Source organism: Peromyscus maniculatus, chromosome 2, assembly GCF_049852395.1.
Source record: "Peromyscus maniculatus bairdii isolate BWxNUB_F1_BW_parent chromosome 2, HU_Pman_BW_mat_3.1, whole genome shotgun sequence".
In the NCBI taxonomy this organism is placed as follows: domain Eukaryota; kingdom Metazoa; phylum Chordata; class Mammalia; order Rodentia; family Cricetidae; genus Peromyscus; species Peromyscus maniculatus.
In genome coordinates this window covers 154,152,726-154,173,630 of record NC_134853.1, presented here as the reverse complement: position 1 = coordinate 154,173,630, position 20,905 = coordinate 154,152,726, and the positions used below count along the sequence as shown (strand labels likewise).

The 20,905-nt window shown below is 53.5% G+C and overlaps 1 protein-coding gene across 2 annotated transcripts in view; it reads left to right on the top strand.

Moving 5' to 3' along the window:
• Grhl3 (grainyhead like transcription factor 3) overlaps positions 1-17,713 on the top strand; it is a 33,237-nt gene extending 15,524 nt beyond the window's left edge. Inside the window, exons 4-16 of one of the 2 annotated variants that reach the window (XM_076565395.1) lie at positions 1,541-1,886; positions 2,137-2,210; positions 2,754-2,907; positions 3,077-3,188; positions 4,196-4,290; positions 6,075-6,233; positions 6,973-7,051; positions 7,160-7,296; positions 8,775-8,809; positions 9,807-9,895; positions 10,585-10,670; positions 12,833-12,897; positions 16,836-17,713. In XM_076565395.1, the coding sequence (XP_076421510.1) occupies positions 1,541-1,886; positions 2,137-2,210; positions 2,754-2,907; positions 3,077-3,188; positions 4,196-4,290; positions 6,075-6,233; positions 6,973-7,051; positions 7,160-7,296; positions 8,775-8,809; positions 9,807-9,895; positions 10,585-10,670; positions 12,833-12,897; positions 16,836-16,950 (1,546 nt within the window). In that variant the 3' untranslated portion in view covers positions 16,951-17,713. The remainder of the gene's footprint in view (positions 1-1,540; positions 1,887-2,136; positions 2,211-2,753; positions 2,908-3,076; positions 3,189-4,195; positions 4,291-6,074; positions 6,234-6,972; positions 7,052-7,159; positions 7,297-8,774; positions 8,810-9,806; positions 9,896-10,584; positions 10,671-12,832; positions 12,898-16,835) is intronic. The other variant, XM_006975674.4, reaches the window with a different exon arrangement.
• The last annotated feature ends 3,192 nt before the right edge of the window (positions 17,714-20,905 follow it).

The window sequence follows — 20,905 nt, the reverse complement described above, 5'->3', positions numbered from 1 at the left end:
GGAGTTCAAGGTCATCATTAGCTACACAGTAAATTTGAGGCTAGCCTGGGCTATGTGAGACCCCATCTTAAAAAAAAAATCTGGTGATGTCAGCAGAATAATTTTTCAAAATTATAATAAAGCTGTGCTTGAACACGTATAAACATGTACACACATGCACATGCGCAGACACACACACACACACACACACACACACACACACACACGCCAGATCCCCATACCATGTGTGAAAATACACTTCAAACCACAGCAGCAGGACAGCCTCAGAGGCAGCTTTTCTATCCAGGCTCTAAACCCTTCTCCAAGGGGTCAGGTGACTCCTGGGATTCTACTCCCAGCCTTCTGGCCTTTGCCTGGCATCCACACCTTATGCCACAATGTTCTTGAGAAAGAATCCTAAACTGAGCATTGCCTGGTGAGGGCTGGGGTCTGGGAAGGCGGATCCTGCCCCTCTTCCTGCACTTCCTCTCTCCTGGTCAATGGGGACCTCACAGAGGTCACTACATAGGGCCTGCCAGTGGCTTCTGGAAAATCCAAATGTCTGGGGTGCCATTGCAGCTCTCCAGGGGCCCAATGTGAGCAAGAAGCTGGCTCAGGCACTCCCCTGCACTGCTGGAGTAGGGATCTGGGTGCACAGGCCTCTCTGAAATGAATTCTACAGTTCAGTAGCTTCCAACCACAAGGGCAATGCCTGTTTCTTGCAAAATACTCAAACTCCATAAATGTATATAGAGTAAAAAGTAAGAGCTTTCGTACAGTCCTACATAAGCAGATTTTTCTTTGGGCCTTCAGCTCACAAAATAAAAACAAACAAACAAAAAACACCGACACAGAGACTTACTATTATAAAAGCTTGGCCTATAGCTTAGGCTTGTCGTACTAGCTCTTATAACTTAAATCAACACATTTCTATTCATCTACGTGTTGCCAGAGACTCGTGGCTTTTACCTCTCCTTCTGCAAGTCTGTTCTCTCTACGTCTGCTGGTGACTCTGCCTTTCTTCTCCCCAGAGCTCTGTGTCCAGAAGTTCCTACTATACCTCCTGCCTAGCTATTGGCCATTTAGCTTTTTATTAAACCAATCACAGTGACATATCTTTAGACAGTGGAATCAACTATCTCACGCAGTGCTCTACCTGCCACACTGATGGTTTGCGTATATTCTACTTGACCTTTTTCTGAACACATGACCACTGTCTCACAGGTACACAGCCCCCTCCCAGACACACCCCACTCACTACAGCTGTTGAAGTGGGGCTGTTTTGGCACAAGAGCACTTGGCTCAGAAACAAACAGTTAAACTTGCAGTGTTTTAAGTTGACTAGTTGTGTATTAATAACTAAAGCAGGATGTCCCCTCAACCCAGGGCCTGAGAGGATATCAGTCCTCATACTTTCCCCCTTTCATCTCTGTGGCCAACTGGCCTGCGTCGGGTTGAGTGTCTCACATGCTGGGGGGGACGGTGGTAAACCTTACATGGGGTCACCATCAGTTCAGCCTGCAGAGGAGGAGTGTGTCACTTTTACTGTCTCTCCCCCCAGGTTCTACCACAGCATGGACTATGAGCCAGATCTTGCCCCTCTTGAGAGCCCCACGCACCTCATGAAATTTTTGACAGAGAATGTGTCTGGAAGCCCAGACTACACGGACCACCTCAAGAAGAACAACTTACTAGGCTTGGAGGGGGCAGTACCGACCCCCGGCAAGACCACGCCCCTCCCCCCAGGTCCAAGCAAGCTGGAAGCCAGCTCCATGGACAGCTACCTCTTGCCCACTAGTGACATATATGACAATGGGTCCCTCAACTCATTATTTGAGAGCATTCACGGGGTGCCACCCACACAGCGCTGGCAGCCAGACAGCACCTTCAAAGATGACCCACAGGAGGTGAGGGCTCGCCCCTGAACCCGCACAGCGTCCCTGGATAGATGTGTGCACGCACATAAGGAGAGAAGACAGAAGATCAGAGCTTTGCAATTGATGGGAGAAAGTTCTAGAACTAAGGCTGGGCTGCCACATACTGCTGTCCAAGTTGTACGCTGCACACCCTGTGTGGCCGTGTGTGTGTGCAGCCCTGGGCTGGGCCCCCTGCCGTCTGAACGTGGTCATTTATTCTCTTGTGGTTGTTTCTCTATAGTCGCTGCTCTTCCCCGATATCCTGAAAACATCCCCGGAACCCCCATGTCCAGAGGATTATCCTAGCCTCAAGAGGTAAATTGGTTTCCTAGGACCCTTGGCCATTTGTGCCAGAAGCTGAAGACAGCTCCATAGTATCCCTAGAAACGTACTAGGCATCTAGTACTAGGCAGTGACAGCGGACTCTAAGCTCAGCACCCTGTTAGAAGACAGCCCTTGGGAGGTAGAACCAGGAGGATTGCTATGAGTTTTAATGCAACATAGGCTTCATAGTGAGTCTGAGGCCAGCCTAGACTCAATATTGAATTCCTAGCAAGTTTGAGCTGCATAGTAAGACAATCTCTCAACCCTCCCAGTACAAAGAATACTGAGGCTCGGTTGTCCTTAGTCCCCCAGGGCTTTGCCCCTATTCTGGTTCTCCCTGGTTTTCTTTGGACCTCCTTTATCCAACTAGAATGTGACCCAACAAAGCCATTAAATAGACGCCTCCCCCCACCCCGCCAGGACAGGAAAATGACTTAGATCACACAGCAAGCCTGCCACAGATCCAGGCCCCTGCCCTGTGCTCCAGGACACCCCTGCCTGGAGCCTGCCTCACCATCCTCTCACTCCCCACAGCGACTTTGAATACACCCTGGGGTCCCCCAAAGCCATTCACATCAAAGCGGGCGAGTCACCCATGGCCTACCTCAACAAGGGTCAGTTCTACCCAGTCACTCTGCGCACCCCAGCGGGAGGTAAAGGCCTCGCTCTGTCCTCCAGCAAAGTCAAGGTGTGTGGGGCAGCTTGGGAAGGGGGCACTGGTGAGTGTCGGGGGGGGGGGGAGCGGACGGACACTTGTCAACTGAGTGTCCGATAAAGCGGGATGCTGGGCCAAGCTCTGGGAGGGAGCCTGGTGCCTGGACCTTCAGACCAGGGTGACATGGCCGCTGCACTTGCAGAGCGTGGTGATGGTTGTGTTCGATAATGACAAGGTCCCGGTGGAGCAGCTACGCTTCTGGAGGCACTGGCATTCCCGGCAGCCCACCGCCAAGCAGCGAGTCATCGACGTGGGTGAGCGTGAGCCCCAAGCCTTTCCTCCTGCGCCCCTTCCCTCTCCTACTCCAGACCAAACCCAGCAGGGCACAGTGCAGGAGACTGCGTCCTCTGATGGACGCAGCAGGCACTCTCTTCTGCTGTGCTCTGGGATAGACAGGGCGTGGGACCCGGACGGTGTCAGTGATTAGTGATGTTGGCCACCGTGGGGTACAGCAGTGGGACTGAACTGGTAGCTCAGCTGACAGAAGGCTTGCCTAGCATGCAGGAAGCCCTGGGCTGCATCCCCAGCACTGAATAAAGCTGGCATGGTGGTACAGACTTGTGATTCCTGCACTTGGGAAGTAGAAGCAGGAGGATCATCTTGACTACACAGAGTTCAAAGCCGGTCTGGGGCTACATAAGACTCTTTAAAAAAAAAAAAAAAAAAAAAAAGAGGGTTGGCAGGGACACCGTGTCCCTGGATCACTCCCACATGGCTCCATCCTTTTCTGCATGCCTTTATGACAATGTCCCCTCCCTTCAGTTTACCCAACTGTCCGTGGTGGCTAGCTGCCTGGCTGTGTACAGATGGGAGACTCTTCAAAGACCTGGCTGAGAGGCTGGATGAAGGAGCAATTAGGAAAATGGGCTTAAGAGCCAGATAGTGGGCTCCTTGCTCTGCCTTTCATTAGCTGTGTGACCCTGAGCAAGAAACCCAGCCTCTCTGAGCCCTACTTTCATCCTATGTAAACTGAATATTCAGAGTTAGGAGGATTTGCCGAGGCTTGCCTTGAATCAGTATTGCATAAATGACAGCCGCTAGGATCTCTGCTCCTACCCCGCTGCCCTACTCCACGCCTCTTTCTGTGATGTCCCTGACGCATTAGCTAAGAGATCTTCTGTGTCACACTTCCCACGAAACCTCTAAACCACAGCTTGGGGGGCGGGTGTATGTCCTTGCTAGAGTAAGGTCCAGTTCATAGCGCCCCTCCCCACAGCATCCTCATCCCTTTCCCACTGACCTGGGTCTCCTGCCCTTTCAGCCGACTGTAAAGAAAACTTTAACACAGTCCAGCACATCGAGGAGGTGGCCTACAATGCGCTGTCCTTTGTGTGGAATGTCAATGAGGAGGCCAAGGTCAGTGTGGGCTTGGGTGGAGTGACTGAGCCTGGGGAGGGCTGGAGGGGCCCCAGGGTGCTGATATCCACTGTGCTGAACACACAGGGAGGTGGTGGCATTCACAGGCATCGGAGGTACAGGCTCTGGGCCGAGAAGCTGGCCTGCTCCCAGCCCTTCCCTCAGAAGCCATGCCACTTTGTTAAGCTTATAGCCCCAGCTGAGTGGGAGTGAGGGGGATCACGTGACCCTGACAGCCGTCAGTTTAGCAACTCAGCCTGCCTATCCATCAGAATAGGACTCAAAGGCGCTGGTAGCATGCTGACCTGGACTCAGAAGTGACAGGGAGGACTTGATCCCAGACATTGGCTTCTTAGAGTCTGCGGGGCTGTGGTCGAGCTCCCACGCCCACGTCTGAGAGGCTAGAACAAGGCACAGCCATGGGGTCAGTCGAGTGAGAAGCCAGGGAGAGGGAGCCACGGGCTTCCTTCATGGCAGCTTGAACCCAGGCCGTCTTCCTACCCAGGCACCTGAGCCTATCGCCAGTTGGGCACTTACGGCTTTTCTGAGCAGAGAGCCATGTGGAAAGGGCACCAGCCTGGCCCGCCGGGTCTGGGTGACCTCTCTCCAGTCTGTCCTTCCACACCCTGAACAGGCTGATCACACCCACTGGGCCTGGGACCACTCATCCCAAAGGCATCTGTGGACCCCTTCCTCCCCTGGGGTGACATAGAGAAGACATGGAGACAAGGGTAGGGTCCAGCTGGGGTTGTTATTCAGACAGAGCTAGGGGCTAGAGGAGGAGCCTGCCAGTCATGGGAGGTGGGAGGGGAGGGCTGGGCCAGGGAGGTGGGAGAGTTTCATGGGAAGGGAGAGGTGGGTTTCGGTGAGGATTTTTCTCACAGCCTTCATACCCCCAGGCCTGGGTCTCAGTGCGAGCTGGGAGCTGGTGGAAGCTGCATCACAGCTGGGTGGGGTGAGGGGAGCTCCCCCAAAGCCTGTGACCGAGGGGGTCTGTGGAGAGGCCTCCCCCCATTCCCACCATTCAGGTCAGGGCTGTTTCCAAGGGAAATGTCCCAGAGACCAAGCCCAGACTGGAGCGGTAGGGTCTGGCCCCCAGCCTCCCCGGGCCGAGACAGCCCCAGGCTGTTCTTAAGAGAACACAGGCTGTAGGTAGACTTTGAAGCATCCCCTCACCGGAATGGCCAGTGTCCCTGCTTGACAAGAGTAAGTGTGAACTCTCCCGGCCTCACAGGATCCATTTACCCATCCCCATCTATAAAAGAGAGTCCGCCAAGCCACAAGCTGGTAAACTTCCCCCTGCAGATCAGTGGGTCCAGGGCCAGGCTCATGGACCCCAACTCCCTGGGGAGTGGGAACACTTCTGTCTCTGCTCCAGCGCTGTAGACTAGAGATAACTGGGGGGAACACTGGCCACAGATGGCATGGGTCCACCTAAGCAGAAAGTGCTAGCCTCCTATGCTGTCATTAGGATGAAGGGGCTCTGTCACCTTCTGTGGGCCTGGCTTAGCAGGAAAGCTGTGTTCCTAACTTGCTCCAAGCTGCGGAGTAACAAACCTTCAGATCTGCAGTCCTCAAAGGACCCCTAGTGTCCTCCCAGGGTGGGGTGCCCTCAGTGAGCTAGAAGGGGCATACCAGCCTGGCTCCACCAGTACCCCCTTCCCGTCTGTGAAAGGGAAGAGGGGATAGTGATGCTTGCCTGCAGAGCCCAAGATGGCTGAAGGTATTCACTGAACACACAGGTCTGAGAAGGCCACTTATCCATCTCCCCACTCGGTCCCCAGGTGTTCATCGGTGTCAACTGTCTGAGCACGGACTTCTCCTCACAGAAGGGGGTGAAGGGTGTCCCCCTGAACTTGCAAATCGATACCTATGACTGCGGGGCCGGCACGGAGCGCCTGGTACACCGTGCCGTCTGCCAGATCAAGATCTTCTGTGATAAGGTGGGGACAGGACAGGAGACACCACCTACTCCTCTGAGAAGCCTGTCCCTCTCTGTCCCTTGCTTTCCTCTGGGTATCTGTCTCCACATCTGTATTTATGCCCCCTCTCTGCAGGGATCTGAGAGTCTGGCTCCATGGCACCTTTTTCTCCATTAGAACTCTTCATTCCTGCTCACCTCTCCCTCCCACTCCCCCCACTTCCCCCCCTCCACCTCTTCATTGTCTCTATATGCTTCCTTCTTCCCCATCCCTCTCAAGGCCTGAGCTGACTTCAGGAAGCTGGGCCATATGCTGGTACCTTCCCATTTCCCACTTTCCTTCTGGCCTGGCCCATATTTAAGATGCAAAACAGCAGCTGTGGACATCCTCCCCATCGCACCCCTACCCCGCCGCTGTCACCCCTAATGAGCCCCGCCCCCAGCCCCGCCCCCAGCCCAGGCCCCGCCCCCGGCCCCTGGTGAGCACCACCCCTCTGACCAGCCCAGCCCCCAGCCCCGCCCCCCAGCCCCTGGTGAGCATCACCCTCTGACCAGCCCCGCCCCTGGCCCCGGCCCCACCCCCGGCCCCTGGTGAGCATCACCCCTCTGACCAGCCCCGCCCCCAGCCCCGGCCCCTGGTGAGCACCACCCCTCTGACCAGCCCCGCCCCCGGCCCCTAGTGAGCACCACCCCTCTGACCAGCCCCGCCCCCAGCCCCGCCCCCACCCCCGGCCCCTGGTGAGCATCACCCCTCTTTGCAGGGAGCTGAGAGGAAGATGCGAGATGATGAGCGGAAGCAGTTTCGAAGGAAGGTCAAATGCCCGGACTCTAGCAACAATGGTCAGTGGACAGGGCCACCTGGGGCAAGCCTAAGGGAAGGAGGCCAGAGAAGCTGGTCAGGGGGTTGTGTGGAAGGGACCCCTGAGTTTAATGGCTTCTTTTCCCCAGCAGGCATCAAAGGCTGCCTGCTGTCAGGGTTCAGGGGCAATGAGACCACATACCTGCGGCCCGAAGCTGACCTGGAGACCCAGCCTGTACTGTTTATTCCCAACCTGCACTTCTCCAGCCTACAGCGCCCAGGAGGGGTGAGGGCAGGGCAGTGGGAAAGGGGACGTGGGGGGGGGCTGGATCCATGTAGAGCCTGTCTAAGCACACTATTGGGGGGTTTACCTGCCGCCGCCATGATTGCCCATTAGGGCGTTTCCAGGTCCTGCTATTCATGAACTAAAAGAAAACTGCCTCTGTTGACCTACAAGGGGTTCGGAAATAACCAATGTGGGTGTATATCACCGAGCTGCATACAGCCGCCAGCACAAAGTAGCTCAGACAAAGTAGGTCCTCCTGTCCATCAAACCATCCGAGCTCGAGCTCACATGGAGGATGTCAATTGGAATCACCTCTGGGCTGGGCGGCTGGTCCTGGTCACAAACATTATGAAAGCTAAGCAACCGAACAGCATCTTGGCCCTTACTGCACCCCTATGGGTCAACAATACTGGGCCCAAGGGTCAGGATGGAGGCACACTCCTAAAATCCCATAGCCAGAGTCTGACCCACTCTGAAGCCCAGATCAGGATCTAGGTGCCAGACAGGGTTGCCATTACCGAGCATCTTTGGCCAGGAGGCACCAGGCCTTAACTCACTACATTATCTCTCTCTTGATGGTCATCCTTTGAGGGAAACCATCTGTTCCCTTTGCCAGACAAGGCCAGCAGCCAGCCTCACTTCTGTCTGCTTACATCTCTATCAGCTAGCCTTCTCTTGAAGGCCCAGCTCCCATGGCTCCTCAGGAGCATGTGCAGATGGAGTCACATTGCCTGATCTGTGAATGGTGTCTGACTTCGGAGTATATCACAGGGCTGGACAAAGTAGCTCAGACACGCCCATAAGCCTACCCCATCCTCCTGTTCTCCTGGAGGCAGCCTGGTTCTGCGGGCCCCCCCCCCCCCGCCTCCCCCACCCCCCCACTGCCTAGGCAGTGACATCAACCCTTTTCTATTGATTTCATCTGTAGCCTGAGGCCCCAGGAATGAGGTTGCTCATTTAGGTCTAGTGGCCCCAGCTGGGTAGGCAGATATTCTGTGGGAGGCCAGTGCCTGCACGTAGTGGGGAAGAGTTGGCCCTGGAGAAAGGAACAGAGTACAGTGTGGCCCTGAGCCATCCCCTGCCCCCTCTGGGTGATGCTCACTGGATAGCGCAGTGGCAGTGGCAGCGGCGGTGGCAGCAGGCACCCAGTGTGCTCAGGGGCACCGCTTCATCTCCATCTCCCTGTTATCACTGGTCCCCAGCTGCAGGCTCCCTAGCCGCAGCTCCCCGCCTCTGGGTTGGCTGGAATCACCACTCTGCCAGGAGTACCTCAACAGTCCCTTTGTGACCGTGAGTCCCCGACTCAGCAGCCGGAGCAGGAAAGTTCTTCCTGACTTGAGACCCCAGTTCACTTAGGGATTCCTCTGTGCAGAGCATGCAGGGAAGGCTCTAACGTGGTACCCATCCCCCTTCCTTCCCAGGCTGCTCTCATTTTTCTTCTTGTGCCTGACCAGAAATGCCTTTTCTTTTTGTCGCAGGCTGCCCCCTCAGCAGGACACAGCAGCGCTGACAGGTATGGGAAGAGCAGCCAGGAGTCCTGTCCTTCTCCAGTCCCTGTATCCCTCACATTGCCTCCTGTCTTTCCCCTGCTGCTGGGAGCTAGGCCTAGATCCTTCCCACTGAAACCGCCTGGGTTTTTATAGGCTTGCCTTACACGGAAAGTTGGCAGATCTCTGGTGAGACACCTGCTTGTAAAAAATAAAAGGCAAAGAAAGGTCCCCGAGATGGGGATACACACTCGGGGAGCACAAAGCAGACCTATGCTGGATACCCCGCTCCCCAACACATGACCTCCAGAGGCCACAGTCACCCATGCCTTTCCCTGTCAGTCACAGCCTTTGCTCTGGCAGCCCTCGGGGACCCCTGAATGTGTGAAGGGTGAGGCAAGAGGACAGGGCAGCATGAGTGCGTGGCCGCAATCAGCTTGGCCTTCCAGGCAAGCCCTCTGCTGGAATCCATTTCTCCCCTATAAACAGCGTGTATGTTTTATATGGGGTTTTCGCTCCAAATTCTCTCTCTCATCACCTCATACCAACCTTGGTGGGTCAGGAAGACAGCGTCATGGCGGTTCCCTAATGAAGAAACCAGGGCTCAGCGAAGTAGTGCAGCTTACTCCTGTGAAGTAGCAGGCACAGGGCTTGACCCAAAGCTGGTTTCCCTCCAGACTCCTCCCATGGCTCTCCCCTTCCATGGCTCGCTTCTTCTAGAAGAAACAACGTGGATGGTGCTAACAGTCCACTTTGATTAAGGCCATGCAGGTCAGGCCACCTCCTGTAGCTCTCTCCATGCCCTGTTTCTCACATCTGTCACCTGAGGTCAAGGACAGGACTCCCGTCCAGCATGCTGCCGGCATGTGGCAGAGCTGGGGTCTGACCCAGCTAGACCTGCTCCCAGCTTTAGGGCTTCACCTCTGTCCTGATGCTTGGCTATCCCTTCCTGGGGCCTTCCCTGTCCCAAGGGCCCCTGGAGGGGCAGCTGTCCTCACCGGTCCCTCTCTGCTGTCCCCACAGGCTGCCCCTGAAGCGTACCTGCTCGCCTTTCGCCGAGGAGTTTGAGGCTCTTCCCTCTAAACAGGCCAAGGAAGATGACCTTCAGAGAGGTAGCCTAAGCCCTCGGGGTCTCTCAGCCCTTCCACATGCCCCCGCAGAGCCTTCTCAGAAGCCCCACTCACCCACCCCATGAGGCTTTTCCTGAAGTCCACCACCCAAGGCCTGATTCACTCCTTGGAGTATGTTTAGGCCAAGATTTGGGGATGGCTGAGAACACTCCAGGGCTTGGACAGGTGGTCACAGAGACAGAGGACATCTGTGGCTTTGCCCCTGTTTGGACATGGCTGTCCCAGGGCAGCCGGGCACAGGCCACAAACTTGTGAGGCCAGGCGAGGCTGGCAGTTCTCTAAGTGGATAAGAGTACGGTGGGGCCCCCATGGCTGGTTGTCTGGCTTAACATCCTTAAATCTTTGATTTGGGGGTGGGGCACAGGAGCCCCCGGAGGCTTAGGTGACCTTAGGGAAGCTCCACCAGCAGCCAGGAACCAAGCTTAGCCAAGAACTTAGGGGGGTTCTGAACACTGTCCCTGATTCCAGAGGCAGCTCTGAAGTAAGGAGCAAGAGCCCCATCTACATACAAAGAAGTCTCAACAGTGTTGAAAGATAGTAGAGCTAGACCCAAGATTCAACCCCCTCCACCCCAAAGCCAGGGGAGTCTAGAAAGGGCTGGACGTTTAAGACCCCTCTCCATCCGCCGAGAGCCTCCCACACTCAGCGTCCTCTGTCCCATTGGTTTTCAGTTCTGCTGTATGTGCGGAGGGAGACAGAGGAGGTGTTTGACGCACTCATGTTGAAGACCCCGGACCTGAAGGGGCTGAGGAATGCGGTAAGGTGCCTCATTTCCCACAGGAGGGCTCTGGTGGGCTACTTTTCCAGCCCCACAGAGGGCCAGGGCCCTGCTAGGGGGTGTGCCTTCCGATCTTATCACCTCGTCAGAACCCTGCACCACCCTGAGAGTCACACACACCATAAATCCTCCTTAATCTGATGGCTGCTGTCTCACAGGCTGGGGCTTTTGTTGGCTTTGCAAACCTGTTTCTGTTTTAATGGGAACGAAACCCCCACACACAAAAAGGCTGGGCCCAGAGACATTCATTTTTCCCTCCCGGGGGGCCTCATCCCTCTACTTGCAAGACTTGGGGGTGGCTGAAGGTGACTGTATCTGGGCAAGGAGACCTTCCCCATCCCCCAGGCACCTGAGGGCGGGAAGAACAGCCCAGTCTGGACAAGTGCATGGCATCTGGCTACCAGGGTCACCAGGGCCTTGGACTTGAAGGTGGAACCTCTTAGGACAGCCCAGCACCTGTAGCTGGGGGACCCTTAGCCACCTTCATGGGCTGCTTGGGGGAGGCTTGCGCGTCAGGCAGTTACGTTTGCCATGAGTGCCTGCTTCCCCCTTTCTCCACTGGACACTGTCTAGCACCCCCTCACTCCAAGAAGTCAGAGACTTGCCAAAAGTGGCATAAAGTGCCAGTCCAGTCCAAGTTGTCTGCCCTCTGGGCTGCCCTGCTCTCATATCATCAGCCTGCTTGGCATCAGCCCCAGGAAACTGGGCTCACAAAAAGTCAATTATGTCACTTGAATAGAGACAGAATATTTGGGCTAAGCAGCCATTTACGGGATTAGCGTCATCTGCACCCGCTCTTGACTTCTCTGTTTCCAGGGGTGGAGAGCTTGCCACTTTTCCAGACAGCACCCGCTACCTCTACCCAGCTTGTTCCCAAGGTCTTCCATAGACAGACTTGAGATCTGCTCCCTGGCAGCATCCAGCTACATTGCTTGCCATTGAAATAAAATCTAGGAACATTTCTAGTTTAGAGGAATCTCTGTCAATCTAACCAGGACACTGAACCTGACCCTTATTCTGAAATTCCCAGAGGGCCACCTGCTACTGGCGTCCCAGGCCTGGGCTTAGCTGCAGCTCCAAGGCTGCCAGTTCCATGAGGCACCGGTATATTGGCACCGGTATATTGGCACCGGTATTTGACTGAGCCCCGACAGTGGGCCAGACCTAATCCTTTCAGAGTCATTCTATGCATATCCAACCATTACCACACCCATTTCACCAAAGTGAAACTGAGAGAGACATGGGAATGCTGTTCAAGGTTCTACAACTCTCGGGGTGTGGTGGAGCACACCTTTAACCCCAGCATTCCAAAAGCAGAAGCAGCTGGATAGCTATAAGTTCAAGGCCAGCCTGCTCTAAATAGTCAGTTCCAGGACAGCCAGGGCAATGTAGAGAGACCCTGCCTCGAACAACAACCAAAAGTTCTGCAGCTCCAGCTCAGGGAGGGACCCCTGACCTGGGCTCGGTCAGCCTGCGAACCTCAGCTGGAGAGGGCACTCCCACGTGGGCATAACAGGCTTTCAGGCTGAGCCAGGCTTGGGCACTCGGTGTTCTACCTCCATCGACTGCAATTACTAACTCCAGTCCAGAAGAGGAACATGTGGGTCGCCCCACCTCACAGCAGGGCCCGGAGCGTGCCCATTGCTCCCAAGACAGCGACAGAGCCCACTCATGGAGGCTTTGGTACATGGCAGGACCTATCCTGAAGGTTTTACATCTAGTCTGTCCTATGGGGTGGACATTCTAGCTGTCACCGCAGAGAGTTTGCCTAGGGAAGATAGATCCTTCAGACACAAACGTCAGCTGCTAGGTGAGAACCCAGGGAAGCAGCAGATGCTTGGCAGATACTTTATAGACACTAAAATGCAGTTCGCTATGTGTTTGTGAAACAATGTATCATAAGATCATACAAAATGATGTCAGCCCCCCACGTGTGGTGTAAACTTGGGCAAACACACAGCGCACCAAGGGGAAGGCAAACACTCAGAGGCTGATGGTGCTCACCTCGGGGAACTAGAATTGTTGTCATTCTCTTCGTTTTCCCGATAAATATTACTTTTATAGCCTAAAAGGCAGTGATATAAAGTGTGTATAAATCCCGTTATGGCCTCAGGCAGTGAAACCCTACTGTTTCCTTCCAGATCTCCGAGAAGTATGGACTCCCCGAGGAGAATATTTGCAAAGTCTACAAGAAATGCAAGCGAGGGTGAGTGCTGATTCAGCCCTGCCAAGTCTGTACCCGGCCGTGGTGGGTTTGCAGAGAGCATGCTCAGTACCGGTGGAGAGTCCCCCACACACACACAGTCAAGCCAAGGCCACGGTCACCTCTCCACCTGCAGAAACCAGACACTGCTCCTAGGCAACAAGCATGAGGTCGGGGTCGGGGGAACAGTTCAGGGGTCCTCTCAGGAGTGACCTAACTGGTGTAGAGAGGAAGTACAAGGTCACTCATTGGAAGATCCAAGTTCAAGTCTCCAAACCACAGGAGAACAAAGTCCTTTATTATTATTTTTATTATTATAGTGTCTGCTGTCACAGCCACCATTCACCTGACTCCCATATGTCTGTCATCAGACTAAGCTTATCTCCTCTAACCCTCCAGTCGGACTGGCAAGTAGATAACATGACCCATATTTTACGTGCAGGGAAACTGAGGCTCAGAAATGATAAGCAGGGGGGTAGTAGAGAGCAAAGGCATGGTGAGGTGTGAAGGCCCAGGAAAGCCACCCCAGGAGAGCATCATGGGAAGGGGAAGGGGCAGATGATATGAGCCAAAGGGGGAATTTGATGGGCGGGGGAGGGGCGGTTAAGTGGGAGATCCCGGTCAAAGAAGCTCCAAGGGCCTCTTCCACCTACAGGCTGAGTAGGCAGGAGAGAAGCAGGCCACACCCCCTCAGGGCCTCCCTATCCTCCAGCTGCTCTGCCTAGAGCACAGCTGGACCCCTCTAGATGATCAAACTCCAGCTGCACCTGCACACGACCCACACTGTGGTCTGTGCATTCTCCCATGGAGAAGGCCTTGCCCGCTAAAGCCCATGCCCAGGCCTGGTTTCCTGCCTCCAGCCCAGCTCACCTTAGCCTGCTCTGGCTCCCAGCTAGCCTCCCATGCAGAAGGCTGGGATGTAGAAAAAGACCCATTTGGTTTGGATTGCATGAGAATCTAGAGGATTTTGTCTGTGTGGGGTCTCCCCCCATCCCACCCCACCCCACCCCTCCCCTGTCCTCCACCTCCCACCAAGTTTCGGTTTCACATGGGGGCTCACACACTGGAGTAGAATCTACTTAATGTCTGCTTGCCCAGACAAGCCCAGGCCCCACTTCTCCTTTAGTGCCCCGCCCACACACCCTGCTTCCTGCCTCTCCAGTGCCGGGCTCCCCTGCAAATCTCACCCCAGGCCAAGCTCAGGGGCCAGGGATAGCCTTTGTGTATGACAGGGAAGCCATGAGCTGTGAGGATCGCGTCTCTCTGGTTCCTGGCTCTTGTGCCAGGGGCCTTCCCATCAACCCCGACAGTGCACAAACTGTCATTGTAAATGACTTCCGTTGTAGAAGCTCTTCCCTCCGGCCAGATGCTGAACTCAGTGAGGCTCGGCATCATCTTACCAGGCTTTGAGCTTGGTGGGATCTTCCCTGTTCCTACAGACGAAGAAGCTGGGTTCAAAGTGGTGGTCCTGAGTTAGGGACTCGCAAAAGGGATGCTCAGCATCCTAAAATGCGCTCCTCCCCCCAGTTTGATCTCATCCCCTCTCCTTGTTCCTCTGACCACTAAGAAATATGCCAATGAAGTCTGCGGCCAGCCTAGTTACTTTCTTTGCCCAGCTCTACAGACCAGGGCATCACTCCATGGCCCACATGGCCACGAAAACCTCAGCCCAAAGATGGTCTCCAAGGTCTGAAAGAGCATATTTCCAAATTCGAATTCATTCAAATACATGTCCACATCAGAGAAAGGTGGACCTTCTAGCCCCAAGCCTAGTCTATTCTCATAAACCCTCCCCAAAGTCCTCCTGACCAAGGTAGATAAAATCAATTTTACAAGCATCACCGAGTGCTTGAAAGATTAACCAATACACTGTTTTCGTTGGCTGTGGGCCAGGGGTTTAACTTGATGCTGGCAAAAGAGGCTGGAAGCTCGTAAGTGGCAATAGCTCTTGACAAGCCCCTGCCGCTTGGTACCCAATCATCACTAACCTCTTACGGGAGGGTCCGCCTTCACACCACTGCCCAGAGACACTCCTACACTTGCCCAGTTCCCGGAAGCTGATGGATGCCGCTGTGGGAAACCGACAGCCCAACCCTTAAGTTGCCAGAGCGCACCCTCTCTGTCCCATCCAGCCCTGCTCTCTGGCTTGTCTCTAGCCTCCAGCCCCCCAGACGAAGATCACCTTGGACGGGAGGGGCGGGAGAATCACCTTGGAGTTCGGGGTCCTGCCAGCCAGCTCCAGCCTTTGGGAGCCCCAGCTCCAACCTTTTCCCTAAAAGAAGAAGCTGCTGCTAGGCTGGGGCTGGCAGAGAGAGCAGGGTGTAGACTGTGGGCTCCTCCAGGTTCACTGTCCCTAACACACACACACACACACACACACACACACACACACACACACACACACACACACACACACCTCCCCTGAGTCCCCACAACAGGAGGCATCTAGCCGAGCTCTTCCCAAACATGGATTTTTGGTTGCCTTCTGTCTCCCACTTCCTAACTTGTTTTATAGGATTTTGCAGTTCTTTTCCCTTATCCTTAAAAATGATATCATAGAGAGACAAAGATCTGGATTTAAATCCTGAGCTCTGCATCTACTAACTGCAGCCACAGAATAACTTTACCTCTATGAACCCCAGCTTCTCCGTTCTATGAACTGGAGTGACTTAGTTGTAAAAACTCAGTCTCCCTTTCTGTGTGAAATTCTGGTGGGCAGAATTCAGGTCCAGTTAATCTCCACACAGCTGTTATTTTTAGAGCAATGTCCTGCACATGAAAGGGTCCAGTAGCCAAGCAGTGGACAGATCTCCGAGTTCAAGGCTAGCCTGGCCTATAGAGTGAGCTCCAGGACATCCAGAGCTACACAGAGAAACCCTGTCTTGAAAAACCAAAAAAAAAAAAAAAAAGAAAGAAAGAAAGAAAAGAAAAAGGAAGAAAAAAGGATCCAGCAAAGACTGAAGGATGAGGGATGAATGGGTATATGGAGGACAGATGGATGGGTGGATGGAGGAAAGAGGTATGGTGGAGTGAATGGATGGATGGACGGACAGACAGATGTATGTATGGTTGAATGTATATACCCAACTCTTACCCACTCAGAAGATTAGCAGGGAAGGGACTAAGTGACGCTCGGGTCCCCTCCAGGTGACTTTTTATCAGGGAAGCAGCTCTTACGGGTTACCCCTTGGCATAAACTATGATTTGGTCCTTTCAGAGTCTACAGCCATGGGGAGTCTACTTCTTGGGCTGGCCAGGTCCCTGCCCGGAGGACGGGGCTACATCCCTCCAGTCTATTACTTGACTTCTCACCTTAACAGGAGTCAACTGGGAGGGGTGTTGTATGGCCCCTGCCTCTGGCTCAGGCAAGCACACCTGAGTGGCTCAGTGTAGCCTTTCTTTCTTTCTTTCTTTTTTTTTTTTTTAAGATTTATTTATTTATTATGTATACAGCATATATGACTGCAGGCCAGAAGAGGGCACCAGATCTCATTACAGGTGGTTGTGAGCCACCATGTGGTTGCTGGGAATTGAACTCAGGACCTCTGGAAGAGCAGTCAGTGCTCTTAACCTCTGAGCCATCTCTCCAGCCCATCAGTGTAGCCTTTCATTAAACCCAGATTGGCACACCTCCTGAACTTGAATTTAAAGTCCAAGTCCCCAGTCTAGTCACTAAACACAGCATTTCTCCCAGAGTTGTGCCTCAGTCTCTCAGAAGCACCCGCACTCAGCTCCTCAGAAGGGAGGCAGTCCACCATTAAACACCAGCATGGTATGACAGGCAGGCTAGGGTGTGAGCGGAGACTTGGCCACTGGAAACGCCCACCTTACAGCCCAGTTCTGAGGTGCCTACAGTGTGGCTATCATCCTTGTTACTCAGAGGCCCGGGACACAGGGGGGCTTGTCACGCTTCAACCATGTCTCCCTCCTCGATCTTCCAGAATCCTGGTCAACATGGACAACAACATCATCCAGCATTACAGCAACCACGTGGCCTTCCTGCTGGACATGGGAGAGCTGGATGGCAAGATCCAGATCATCCTGAAGGAGCTGTGAGAGCGCAGCCTCAAGCATCCCACCCCAACCCAGGGCCTGGCTCAGGCCACACACAACCTGTCCTCGTGGGTCAGTGCCGGCACTTGAAATGCCTTTCTCGGATAGAGGTCTCTCAAGCCACAGACTCAGTGATGTCAGGGCCAGGGAGGGACGATGGAGGTCCCAGGATCTAAATGTTCCATCCAGACTTGAACTCACTCCAGAGCTTCCTGCAAGTTCCCATCCACCAGAGACCAGGAGTCTGGGTCAACGCAACTGCCTGCCTTCTCTTCTAAGTCCCCTCGCAGAGGCCTTCGAGGGGTCACAGCAGCCTCTCTGCGGGGTTACGCCGGCCACTTTGATGGGTTCTGACCCTCTCTCTGTATCCTTCTGCCGCTTCAGACCAAAGAATTCTCACTCTTTGGCTAATTAACTTGAAAACTCTTGACTTTCAGAACAAATACCTTTTTAAGGACACTGGAGAGGAAACGGTCTTTCTCACTGACTTCCAGTAAAAGATGGAAGCCAGTCAGCATCATGGAGCTGACAGGAACAAATCCCCTTGCCACCTACTGTTGGACACATTTCTTATTTACAGTTTTCATTATGTTATATATATATAAATATATTGTATATATATGCAGCATTTTGTATGTTTATGTTACATTTTTATCATTTCAAAAATATGGATTTCATATTTCTTGGACTATTTTTTTAGCTGTTATTCGATTATGCATTTTGTATATTATAGGATTTAGTAATAAAAGCCTACCTGTGCACATGTCCCCGGCTTCACATGCTCCTTCCTTCTGGGAGTCTCCAGCCAGAAGAGAGGCTCAGATGGAGGGGTCCTTCCTCTTTGTCTGTTCACTGTGGCCTTGTTCAAGGGCATCTTGTCCTGCACTTGAAGGCTGAGAATGAGCACAGCACTCTGAACAGAGGAGCTCATTCCGACAGGCCGTAGAATCCACACGAGGTCTCACAAGACTGCTTTTCAGGAGGGGATCCTTGATGCTGAGAGCTAGGCCTGGAAAGGCTCACAGGGGCAATGGTGAGGCCCTCACAGAGAGGCCAGTGGACAGAGTCCGAGGCTGGGACCCATGCAACTGAGACCTGGGCCAGCTCTGGCCTATTCTCCAGACTATCCTCTTCTCTGAATCCAACTCATGCTGCCCCCAAAGGCAATGACACATCACTTCCCAAGCGTACAGCAGTGACATCAAGTTGGTATGCTGTATACAGCCATGTGAGGGTGTCTGCTCCTCTGGGGCAAGGGGGGACCTGCAAACCAAGCCTCAGGTTATCCAGGGAAGAGATCAAAAGGAAGGTCTTCTTGCCTGCCTGTCTGCCTTCCTCCCTCCCTCCCTCCCTCCCCACTTCCTTCTCCCCTCCCTCCCTTCCTTCTTTTCTTCCTTTCCACAGCCAAATCTACTCCATTTCCTAGCAATAAAATGCACAGTGTGGTCCTCACTGGTCTCAGCTGTCGCCTCAGAGCCTCAGGCTCTCCAGTGAGTGTCAAAGGCCCCGGATGTGGGGAAGGGTCATCATCCCCATGTTCAATCCCAGGAGCTCTGCTTCTTATGAATTAGAATTTGTGTCTGTCTGAAGAAGACTTTTTAAATTTTATGTGTATGGGTGTTTTGCCTTCATGTATGTCTGTGTACCAGGTGTGCATACTTTTGTTTATTTTTAAAGTTTAAGAACTAAGCTTCCTGGATAACTTCCCGATTTCAACAGAATCCATATACAAGCCCTGCCTACAGTCAGCCCTGGGATGCAGGCTATACCAGTGAGGAGCTGGCCTCCGACACAATGACAGGATGCCAGGGGATCCAGCAATGCAATTAAGATTGCAGTTTAGTGCATTGGGAGGTGGTTATTATTATTTGTTGTTATTTATTAGACAGGGTCTCACTGTGTAGTTCAGGCTAATCTTAAACTCAGTATCCAGAACACTAGGATTACAGGTGGGCTCAATAATGCCCAATCTAAAGTCATTTTAAAATTAAAGCCAAGCTCCTGGAATTCAGTTGAAGAGAGGGAAGAGGGATTGTAGGAGCAAGGGGGGATGGGGGGTGTCAAGATCATGATGGAGAAAAACACAGAGACAGCTGACCCGAGCTAGTGGGATCTCACAGACTCTGGACTGACAGCTGGGGAGCCTCCATGGGACCACACTAGGCCCTCTGAGTGTGGGTGACAGTTGTATGGCTTGATCTGTTTGTGGGTCCCCTGGCAATGGGACTGGGACTTATCCTGGGTACATGAACTGGCTTTTTAGAGCCCATTCCCTATGGTGAGATGCCTTACTCAGCCTTGATGCAGCGGGGAGGGGCTTGGTCCTGCCCCAACTTGGTGTGCCAGCCTGTGATACCCAAGGGAGGCCTTCCCCCCTACCAGGAGTGGATAGGGATGGGATGATGGTAGATGGGAGCAAACAGAAGGGGAAGGAGGGGGAACAGTGGTTGGTATGTAAAATGAAAAAAAAATTAAATAAATAATTTTTTTTAAAATCAAGATTTTAAAGACAGGATCTGCATTATCTATGCTTCCTTTGCCTGGTGCTTCGACATGGTTGGTACAGCCCTGCTCAAGGGACACTGTGGAGCCTTCAGGGCTGCCTCCACCCAGCTGGGCTTCCCTGCTGCTGGGACACAGCACTAGGCGTCAGAGCAAAGTCATGTGTGCGGGGGATAGGACGGTAGGGCGAAGCGACGGGCAGTACCAAGCACACCCAGGACTCTGTGTGGGCACAGTTCCTTCTTAGCCTCCTGCACAGCTTCTGCCCAGAGCAAGGAGGAAACCTGGGGAGAGTCCTCGCTGGTGTATTGGGATCATCTGGGCACCCTCTGCCTTGCCCTCTTCCCTAAATCAGCGTTCTGGATGAAGGCCCAGGCAGTGCACTGTTTGAAGATCCCTAGATGATCCTAGTGTGCAATTGAGACTGACGCAAAAAGAGGCATGGGTGCCTTCGGGTCTCTGCGGCTGGCACATGCGCACAGAGGCATCAGCAGCCTCAGAGCGCACCTGCTGCAGAACACAGGATGGGTGCTGGCAGCCTCCACCCCCTCTGCATCTACAGCCTCCAACAAGCCACCAGAACATAGATGAGGGTTCTCAAGCTAAAAAGGTCACCTGGCCCCAAGGGCAGCGTTCTACAAGCCTTGAAAAGGTTATTCCTGCCTTTAGAGAAAGCCAGGAGGCCAGGGATGCCTTCCCAAGATTGCCATTCCCCAGTGAAAAGCTAGGAGGGACGGAGCTGCGGCAGGGCCCTTCCAACAGCTCTCTCTTCAGGAGGGCAGCTGTTGGCAGGTGGGGAGAGCGCTGCCTGTCCACAGGTAACTGCTGCCCCGTGGATTTACAGCAAGAGAGTAAGGGCCAAGAGGGTAGGAATGAGGAAGGGAGGCGTCCTAGTCGGGGTTATTAGCACTGTGATGAAATACCAAAGCAGCTTGGGGAGGGAAGGGTTTATTCAGCTTACACTTGCACATCACTGTTCATCACTGAAGGAAGCCAAGACAGGAACTTAAAACAGGGCAGGAACCCGGAGGCAGGAGCTGATGCAGAGACCGCGGAGGAATGCTGCTGACCGGCTTGCTCTCCTTGCCTCGCTCACCCTGCTTTCTTATAGAACCCAGAACCACCAGCCCAGGGGTGGCCCCTCCCACAATGGAATGGACCCTCCCACGTCAATCACTAATTAAGAAAATGCCCTACAGGCTTGCCTACAGCCTGGCTTTATGGAGGCGTTTTTTTTTTGTTTTTTGTTTTTTTTTTCTCAATGGAGGTTCCCATCTCTCAGATGACTCTAGCTTGTGTCAAATCGACATAAAACCATCCAGCACGAGGAGAGTGAGGAGAGCGAAGGAGGAAAAATTAACAAAAAGATGGATGAGCCAGTAGAAGAAGCTGGAAGAAGTAGATGAGGAACCGAGTGTGTTTCAGACCTGGCTAATCTAAGCACAGCTCTCAGACA